Raw genomic sequence first — 9,781 nt, 5'->3', positions numbered from 1 at the left:
ACATATACATACATATATATATATATATATATATATATGTAGATAGATAGATGGATGGATGATAGATAGAAAGACAGATGGATGGATGGTAGATAGATATAGATATGATGGATATATTGGTAAAGATATATAAATAGATAGTTATAGGAGATGGATGAATGAGTAAATAAATGATAGATAAATTGGTAGAGATAGATAATAGTTAAATGGATATGAAGATAGGCAGGTAGGTGGATAGACAGACAGATAGCTAGCTAGCTAGATGGATGGATGGATGGATGGATAGGTAGATGGATAGAAGGTCCCTAATATATACCTATATATCTCTAGAGATATATAGATAGATACATATCTTTGCTGAATAAATCTAAAAGAAAGAATGAATGAACTCATTGCCTTCAGTGACTTCTTTGGCAAAGATCACTTTCTTATTTTGCATTAATTTGCTGTGGTGACAGAGAGGAAACTGGGCTGTGGGATCCCTGGTGCAAAGGATCCTCAGGTGTGTGTGTGTGTGTGTGTGTGTGTGTGTGTGTGTGTGTGTGTGTGTGTGTCTGTGTGTGTGTTCGATTTGCGGAACCTGCAGAAAGCCCAGTGTCGTGGTCGAGTGTAGCTGCCTGGGGGAGGGGGGCAGCCTGGCCCCAGGTGCAGCCCCTGTGACAATCCAGGTGACCTTGCCGGCTCTGAGTTCTGGTGCCTGGCTTCAGTTTCTTCCTCTGGCCTGGACAGCTCCCGGGCCCCTCCCGGGTCCCCTGCTGCCCTGGGCCTGCCCCCACCCAGGCCCTCTGAGGGCCCGCCTGCCTCTCCCTGGGAGAAGGCAGAGAGCTAATCCCCCTTCGGATGGGGCACCCCCAGTCTTGGATCCAGAACCCGGGGGGTGAGTGCTGGGGGGCCGCATTCCCCCCCCCCACCTGGCTGACTCTCTAGGGGGCCTTTCTTGGAGACCCCAGGGCCTCTCCTTTTGCTTCTACTGAAGAGTGGGGCAGGGGGGCAGGGAAAGGCGGTACTGTTAGAGGGAGCAGAAGGGCTGGGTTCGAATCCCGGTTCTGAAGTGTATTTGCAGCTGAACCTCAAGCCCATCCTTTTATCCCGGCCTCAGTTTCCCCACCCGTGAAGTCTGCCTCGCCGACTCCGATGCTATCCCTGGCAGCTTACAGCGTGCTGAGAACGTGGGGGGCCCCAGGAGGAGAGACTGGGGGGGCAGCCGGGCCACGGCCGCGCAGGGAGAGACCCGGGAAAGGGCAAGAGCCGCGGTGGGTTCCCAGGCTCTGGGAGAGCGGGCGCGGGGGGTCCCGGAGGGGGCTTTCCTGTTCCTGGGGTGCAGCCGGCAGCCCGGGGGCCCGGTGGGAGAGGCAGGAGGGCGGGGCCTGCGCACCTGGGCCGGCCAGGAGGAGGCGCGGCCGGCGGGGCTGGGCGTGGGGAGCCGGAGGAAGAGGAGGTGGAGGCAGGCCGCCTGGCACTGCCCTGCCCGGCCCGCCAGCCGAGGGGCGCGGAGGCCGGGAGCGCCTGGGGGGCGGCATGAAGATGGCCGTGGGGGCCGTGAAGATGCTGCCCGCGCCGCCCGAGAGCCCGGAGCCGGCGCGGAGCCCCGAGCCGGCGGGGGCGGCGGGGGGCGCGGCGGGGGGCCCGCGGGGGGCCCCGCGGGGCGCCCCGGAGCAGCAGCAGCTGCGGCAGCGGCTGCGGGAGCTCCCGGCTCGGCTGCGGAGCGGGCTCACCCTGCGCAGGAAGAGGAGCGCCGGCGGCGGCAGGGTGAGTGACCGGGGCCGGGCCCCCCGCCGGCCGGGCCGGCCCCCTCGGAGGGGCTGCCACGTGCTGCCCACCGCCTGGGCCAGGGGCCGGGCCGGGGCCGGGCAGGGGCTCTCACCCCGCCACCCTGGAAGTTGGGGGCCGGAGCTGCTGGGGGGGGGGGGCCCAGCTACCGCTGGGAACCCCGGGGGCCGGACTGGGGCCAGTGAAGGGCTCTGATCCGAGTCCGGACAGCCCCGTCCTTCCACTCCTGGGGGAGGGGGTGCACTTTCTGACGGCTCTCAGAACAGCAGGCTCTCCTTGCACCCCTGGGGGGGTGCACTCTTGGATGACTCCCTGGCCTTGCACTCCTGCAGGGTGGGGGTGGTGACTCTGAGCACCCCCTGCTGCTTAGAGGTCTCTGGACGTGCAGGTGGCTTCCCCTCCAGCCCGGCCCAGTGGGTGCCTTGGAAAAAGGGGGGTGGCCGTGGGTTCGGGGCTTCCTGCCTGTGTCCCCTGGGGAGGGGGGGGCTTCCCTCCTGGAGGTGATTTCCCAGCCCTCCTCCCCAGGCAGGCCCCAGGGCTGGTCTGCTCTGGCTCAGCCGCCTGTTTACCCAGTTTATGGCCCTCAGTGCCCTCCTGCCAGCCGGGGCTAGGTGCCTGCCCTGAGGCGCCAGTCGCTCCTGCCAAGTGGGGCAGCCGCCGACTTTTGGACCAATCTCCGGGCTAAACTGGCCTGCTCACCTCCCTCTAAGCATAGCTAAGGAACTCCACTGCTTCAGACTCGTTGGGGCAGAGTAAAGATTTGGAGAGCCCACTCTGGGCAAGAGCCTTTTAGTGTGCCTAGCTGGGTTTGGCTGCTTGTGACACATATGACCTTGGGCAAGTCATTGCTTCTCCTCCTGGGTCAAAGTTTTCCTTGTGAAATGAGGCGTGTGATTCTAGGGATGTCCAGGTTCCCTAGCAGCTCTGGAGGGGGTGACCGCCTATAAGAGCTGGGAGTTTCCAGGTGAATCTTGCCTAAGAAACCCAGACGCTGCCCAGGCTCTTCAGAGCCTAGCTACTGAGGCCCTGACCAGAGCTTTGGGATGGTCCTCATTTTTAAGTTGGAGTGTCTAGTGCTGTGTGGCCCCTGGCCTCCCTCATCCTACACAGACTGGTGACTTCCTGCTCTGGAAGGCTCCAGTCAGGCTCCTAGATTAAAATAAGCAAGTGCAGCAGCAATAAAACCCCTTCATTCTGGGCCTTATAATAATAGCCAACATTGATAGGAGGCCTTTCCACCTCTGATCTCAGTGGAACCTCCCAACAATCCCAGTCGGAGTCTGTTGCTCTCATTTCACCTGGAAGGAGGTGACTTGCTCACGGTCATACTGCTTGGCCATGTCGGGAGGGGCTGAACCTAGGTTAGACTGATTCCAGGTTTAACTCTGTTCTCTAGAAGGCACTGCTGCTCATGATCAAATGAAGCCCTGAAGTAAATTTTTAAGAAAAGGGTCAGGTTTATGGAGAACAGGAGACTTGGCCCTTGTTTGTGCCTCTTGTTGCTTAGAGAGTGCTATTTAACATAAAGAGGATTAAAGGAGCACATTGGGACTCTTGGTGTTATTCTGGGTGGTGATGATGTGGCCAAGACCCATTATCCCTTTCATTTGACCTTCTCTCTTCCACCCACCATCCTTTGCAGGGACTGCACTCCTCACCCCCTCCACCTCTGTCTCTCAGAATCTTTATTTTTCTGGAATGTTTATCCCAGGAGCTGTGAGGGAAGTAGAGGCATAAAGCTGCTGAGGACCTCCAAGGAATCTTGTCCAACACTGTCTTAGGACAGATGAAGGAACTGAGTCTGAGTTGAATAATTTGCCCAGTGATGGAGGAAGGATCTGGCCCTTTGAGTTCTTAGCCCTCTGTCCACCTGTTGCATCCTTCCAGGAGAAGATCACCCCCCCCAAGGGTAGGGGCCTGGGGCTCATTCTTATTCTCAGTACATACGACAGTGCCTTCCTTGCACCTTGCTGGGCAGCATCCATGCTAGTTGAAATTGAGCCCATCTGCGCTAAGGATGGGGTATGTGAGGATACCTGGGTGCCCAGCTTAGGTGGTCTTGTGAGTCCTGCTGCGATCTCCTGTTCAGCTCCCAAGCTCCCTCTCCAGAGGAGCTCCCCTGAAAGGGAGGGAGGGGGCCAAAGTTGGTGAGGAGAAGGTGGTAGAAAATCTAGTGACTCCTGAGTGGGGCAGGGGGCAGATAGTGGAGGCAAGGAGGACATGGAGGCATCGAAGGCCTCCGAGCTGCACCGACTTTGCAGGAATCTAGGGAAAAGTAGGTCAGATCTCATTCCTATTATTCTTGACAGTTACTTTTTGTGGCAGAGCACACTGAAGACAAAGCTCGAGCCTGGCTCTCCCTGATAGGAATGGTGACGAGAGCTGCGTCGCTCAGCGGGAACTGTAGCAGCTTTTGGTCCGCAGCATGGTGGCCATGAACCACCGTTAGAGCAAAGGTTGCTGGGGTTTCCCTGCTGAAACTGGTTGTTGGCTTTGAGATTAGCCTTGCCTTCATCATACCCATTGGTAAAGAGAGCTTTCTCAGTCTGTCGTTCAAGGTCTTCCACTGGCCTTTTTCAGCCTTTTTAATACATGACAGTCCATCTCTCATCTCCATATCTTTGCCCCAGCTATATCCAGGCCTGGAATGCGTTCCCTCTTCATGGCTTCATTGAATCTCTAGTTTCCTTTTGGCTTCAGGAAGCCTCTTTACCTTGTATTGTTTTTATTTTGTTTTTTGGGGTTTTTTTTGCAAGTCAATGGGTTAAATGACTTACCCAAGGTCACACAGCTAGGTAATTCTTAAGTGTCTAAGGCTGTATTTGAACTCAGGTCCTCCTGACTTTGGGCCAGTGCTATATCTACTGTACCACTTAGCTGCCTCCCTTATATTGGTTTCCTTAAATAGAAGCTAATTAATCAGCCAATATGCATTTATTAACCACTGATGGTATACTGGGTATTGGATGCAGGTATTGCAAAGTCAGACAAAAATCAGTCTTGGGCCTCAGGGATTTTACATCCAAGAGTGTCCCTGTCCATGGAGTGGAAGTTTCTTAAGGGCAGAGACTGTTTCTTTGATGTGCTGGGTCTTAGGGGAAGCTCAAAATCTGTCCTTCAATTCTGAGTTCATAACTGAGTGACTTTGGGCAAGTCACTGAACCTTGATGAGCTTATTTTTTCACCTGTAAAATGAGGGGGGTTAGACTTGATGATGATACCCAGGTCTATCCCAGCTCTGCTTCCATCTATGCTCCCGAGACTAAGGGGTAAAGTGACTTGTCCAAGATCACACAACTACTATCTGAGACAAGATTTGAATCCAGACCTTCTGACATCAAGTTGAGCCCTGTCTGCTATGCCAAGCTGCCTCTCTTCCCTTGACACACCCTACATGTTATGATCAGGGGAGATTCTCTGACACTTCTCCATACATAGACAGTCAACTCCTCGAGGTTCCAGACAGCATTCCTCTGCTAGCCCAGTGTCCTAAGTTTGAGAAATCTTTCCTTTTCATTTCTACCATACAGCGCAACTTTCCTCCCTCCTTCCCTTTCCCTATTTCTCCCTCCCTCTGCCTCTTTTGCTCTGTCTCCTCTTTCCTCCCTCTCTCTTTCCCTACCTCCCTTCCTCCCTCTCTCCCTCCTTCTCATTCTTCCTTTCTCTCTCTCCCTTCTTTGCTTCCCCCCACAGAACCCACATTAGACCTGGCCCTTTGACTCCTGAAGGCATTGGTCAGGATGGCCAGGAGGAAGAAAGTGACTACACTGGCAGAAATCTAGCCCCTTTGCTGGAATAGTACATTGGAAGGGACATTTCCTGGAGAAGATTTGAGAAATGTGGCCTATTTTAGGACTCAATGCATATTTGAGTACAGTGAATTGAGCCCAAGCCTGAATGAAGAGAAATTAGTTCAAATCTGGGGGAGTCCAGTGAGTTCCAAACTTCTCCCTGAGCCAAAGGCATTCAGCATTCAGGCCCTCATGCTGGGGGGGGGACCCTTAGGGGTCCCCTAGTGTAATCCCCATATTCTATAAAGGGGGAACCAAGGCCTAGACAGATGAATTGACCCACACAAGCAGGAAAGTGTAGGAAATATCAGTGGGAGAATTTTCATCCCACTGGGCTGTGTGACTATGAGGCAGGGAAGGCCAGGTTCTCAAACATTGGAAGTTAAGGATAAAAATCATAAAAGCCAATACTTTGTAAAACCCAGTGAATTCGTACAGCAGGCACATAAGTGCTCATTCCCTTTCCCTTCCTCAATGCTTATGGAGAGCCCCATAGTAGGCATTAGTTGGCTGTCATCATTCACCAGTGGGAACAGGACCAAAGAGGTACATTTTTGGAACAGAAACTGGGGCAATTAGTTGTGGATCAAAATGGCAGCCATAGCCAATGGATGGCCTTTGTGCTTCTCTGGTAGCTGCGCTAGTTTGGAGCTAGAGGAAGGCTTCTGGAATACTGGATGGGGCCTGGAGAAAAATTATGGGAATCCCTAGAGAACAGCCCCAGCAGAGGAGAGGCCAGGATTTCCTTCCCAATGATTATCCTCTTGGATAATAATAATAATATCATCATCATCATCATCATCATCATCATCATCATCATCATCATCACTTCTTGATTTTTTTCATCCCTCCCCAAAAGGCAGCCAGCTCAAAAGACCCCAGATATGATATCACATACCATATACCACGGTGGACACCCTCCAACTGTAGCCTTCTTCCCGAGGCTTCTCAATGTTTTGATCATGCCTATCTCCCTGTTCTTTTACTATCAATTTCCAGCTGGCAGTTACCTGCCATGGACATCATGTGGACAGAGGAAAAACCTTTACAAACTCTTCCTGTTCCATGATTTTCCCAAATGCTCGGCACCATTGGGAATTGCCCACGTTTTGTTTGAGCCCTGACCTTATTGGATGGGAAATAAGATCTCCCACTCACTGGGACCAAGGATATCATGTGGTTTGTGAAATGTCTGTGTGTAGAGTCGATGTTTTTACATTTTTTATTTGCCTCTATGCGTATGTGTTGCTCTCCTACAATAGAATGTGAGCTCTCTGAGGACAAGGACTGTTTCATTTAATTTTGCATCTCTAAAGCTAAATACAGCTGAATAAATGTAGTAGACACTTAATAAACTTGTGAATTAATGAGAATCCAGTGAATGAATGAATGGATATCCATTTAATTAACAACCACCAATAAATTCATTTATCTGCCAAATAAGAGAAGAATAAGATCCTGTGGCATTTCACATTGGAACTGTTGACTTTTTAAAACGAGCTGCCTCAGCTGTCCGCTGTGATTCCTGGCAAGTTGCCAGCCCACACCTCCAAATTACAAAATTATGTTAATCATGGATATAATTAAGGCAAAACACCACGAACTCAATGTCTCCTAGAGAAAAAAACACACACATACACAGCTACTGGTGAGGGAAACTCTGTAAGGAGATTGGGAAGGTTTCATCTTGCTTATAATTTCATGGGAAATCCAGGAAGGGGAAGTAGGGCTGTGGTCCATAAACTGGACTTTTTTACGTTTTGATGACTGCCCTTCCATACCATTGGGTTCCTTTGTAAACCTATCCAGCTTATTTTTTGCATGTTATAAATGACCCTTAGAAGTGGGCTGGAGGCTTCACCAGACCGCCCTCAGCATCCACCATACAAAGAAGGGAAAGAGCTCCTGGTCTTCCCTGTGTTTTGTGCTTGTCCTGACCAAGGGAGCCTTTTGTCCAGCTGCTCCCCAAATAAATTTGGGGGCCTGGCAGCCAAGTGACAGGCCATTTGCTCTTTTCTGAACTGCTAAACTTGTATAATATATTAGCAGGATTTTGCTTCAGCAAGGGTTGACTCCAAATGGCAGGATTTTAGGAGGTGTTGAAACCATGACCACAGGAATGTAATGGAGGGAGACAAGTGTGCTTCCCAGATGTCACTCTCTCTTAACTTGACAAGGCTGTAATTGGGGACTTGGGCAACTGAGCTGGAGGAGGAGGAGGTTTAAAATAACCCAAGAGTGGAGTCCTCAATAGCCCAGGAGTAAGCTATGTTTCTGGTGCTGTGGGAGCAGTCTGGGGAAGTGCTGAGACAGACAAATAATGGTGTCAGACTGAAGCCCATTTTCTTTCTTTCTTCCTGTCAGTTTCTCTTTCCTTCCTCTCTCCCTCCCTCCCTTCCTTCCTTCCTTCCTTCCTTCCTTCCTTCCTTCCTTCCTTCCTTCCTTCCTTCCTTCCTTCCTTCCTTCCTTCCTTCCTTCCTACCCTAATATACATTTTTGGAAGTGAAGGGAGATTCTGCCATACTTCAGATTTCTCTTGATATGGAAACTCTTTCCACTGATTCAGTCCTAGTCTTAGCAAGTTGTCAGGGCACTGAAAGTTTAAGCAGCTAGCTTAGCATAGTGGGCCTCTGGATTTTTTCATTGGCTCTCTCTAGAGCCTGGAATATTTTCCTTTCCCTCTTTGAATCCTTAACTCAATAGCTTCCATCTTCATGAAACCATTCTTGATTCCAAATTCCCTTATCTGCCTAGTTCTCACTTGAAATCTCGTGTGTGTGTGTGTGTGTGTGTGTGTGTGTGTGTGTGTGTGTGTAGCCTGTTTACCCTAGCAGCACAACAACTTCTGTTTGCCATTTTTGTGTGTGATGTGACTGCCTGTTAGAATTGAATTAGGTTTTAGTCTTTGATAGTTGAGTTGAGTGTGCCAGTTGATATGCCCATAATCTTAAGATCTAGAGAAGAGATTATCATGAAAAACATTATTCAAACTCCCAATTGTGTGTGAGGCGCCATTCATTCAGCCTTAAAAATTGTTTAGATCATAGTAGGCCAAGCCCCAAATTCACTTTCTGACCAGTGTTTTCGCTGTTTGCTATTAGGATCAATCCTTATGTGCTCAAAAAGGATTTGGGAATCCACTGGTCGTCCATCCCTGACCCTTCCATCATGCCAGCCACAATGTCATACATTTGAGGCCCAAGAATGACCAATTCAGTTAGTGCCTGTTTGCTAACCTCCACTCCTCTCCCCCTCCCTGCCCCTCTCCCCACCCCAGCAGAGTGACACTGGCACCTCAGGGTCTGGTTTTAATGAACAATGTTTGGTGAGCCCTGAGGCTGAGTTCAACTTGCTGCATTGGAGCAGCAAGAACTTCTGTTCTACTTTGAGGGACGAAGCCACCGGAAGAAAATGTTCTCTCCGAGTCGTCTCCAAGTCCCAAGTAACTACTCGGGAATTGAAAAATCAGGAAAGTTCTTCCCTAATCTCTTAGGCAACTCAGAGGGTTTAGGCGCTTTTGCTTACTCGTTTGAAATAGCATGATTACAGGACAGATTCACAAGGACAAGGCTGGGGACAGGGACTGCATCTAGTATTTCACTGGTAGATGGAGCTTCCAGGTACGGAAACTCCCTCCCTCCCCCAAGGCCTCTGCCACTGCTTAGACTCAGAGAAGTTAAGCCACTCAGCCAGAGTCACACAGCGACTAAGGGCTTGAGTTGGCTTTTGAACTCGACTCTTCCTGACTTCAGACCAGCTCTGACTCATTGCCTGTATGGCCAGGGAATAGCAAGTTATCGTTGTAAAAACAGTGCCTCCAAATATCGCCTGCCCAATTTTCTCTCTGAATGTAAGGAATGTACAGTGTTTATTCATCAGACAAGAAGGTCTGCACTTCATTCTCCTACTCTATCCTTTCACAATTTCTCTTTAGTAAGAATCCATTTCTTTTCCCAAACTGAGGTTTGTTCTGTGATTGGCCATGAGGAAGGAGGGCCCAGATCACTATCAGTCTATCAGATAATAAACATTTATTAAGGCTCTAGTATGTTCCAAGCCCTAAGTTAGTTCTGGGGGATACAAAAGGAGGTCAAAGACAGGCCATGGGATTTTCGGTCTAATGGGGGTGATAAAGGACAAGCTATAGATAAGACAAATAGAACACAATTCATAGAGGGCAGGCTCTAGGTGATGAGGGGCTAGAGAAAGAGGGATTTTAG

General features: G+C 50.4%; 1 protein-coding gene across 1 annotated transcript in view; it reads left to right on the top strand.

Moving 5' to 3' along the window:
• The first annotated feature begins 1,518 nt into the window (after positions 1-1,518).
• LOC141494001 (rap guanine nucleotide exchange factor 5-like) overlaps positions 1,519-9,781 on the top strand; it is a 163,278-nt gene continuing 155,015 nt past the window's right edge. Inside the window, exon 1 of the mRNA XM_074195202.1 lies at positions 1,519-1,749. Within this exon, the coding sequence (XP_074051303.1) occupies positions 1,519-1,749 (231 nt within the window). The remainder of the gene's footprint in view (positions 1,750-9,781) is intronic.

Source organism: Macrotis lagotis, chromosome 7 (assembly GCF_037893015.1).
Source record: "Macrotis lagotis isolate mMagLag1 chromosome 7, bilby.v1.9.chrom.fasta, whole genome shotgun sequence".
In the NCBI taxonomy this organism is placed as follows: domain Eukaryota; kingdom Metazoa; phylum Chordata; class Mammalia; order Peramelemorphia; family Peramelidae; genus Macrotis; species Macrotis lagotis.
Note: the sequence above shows the minus strand (reverse complement) of the source record. Positions and strands in the feature narration are given on the sequence as shown.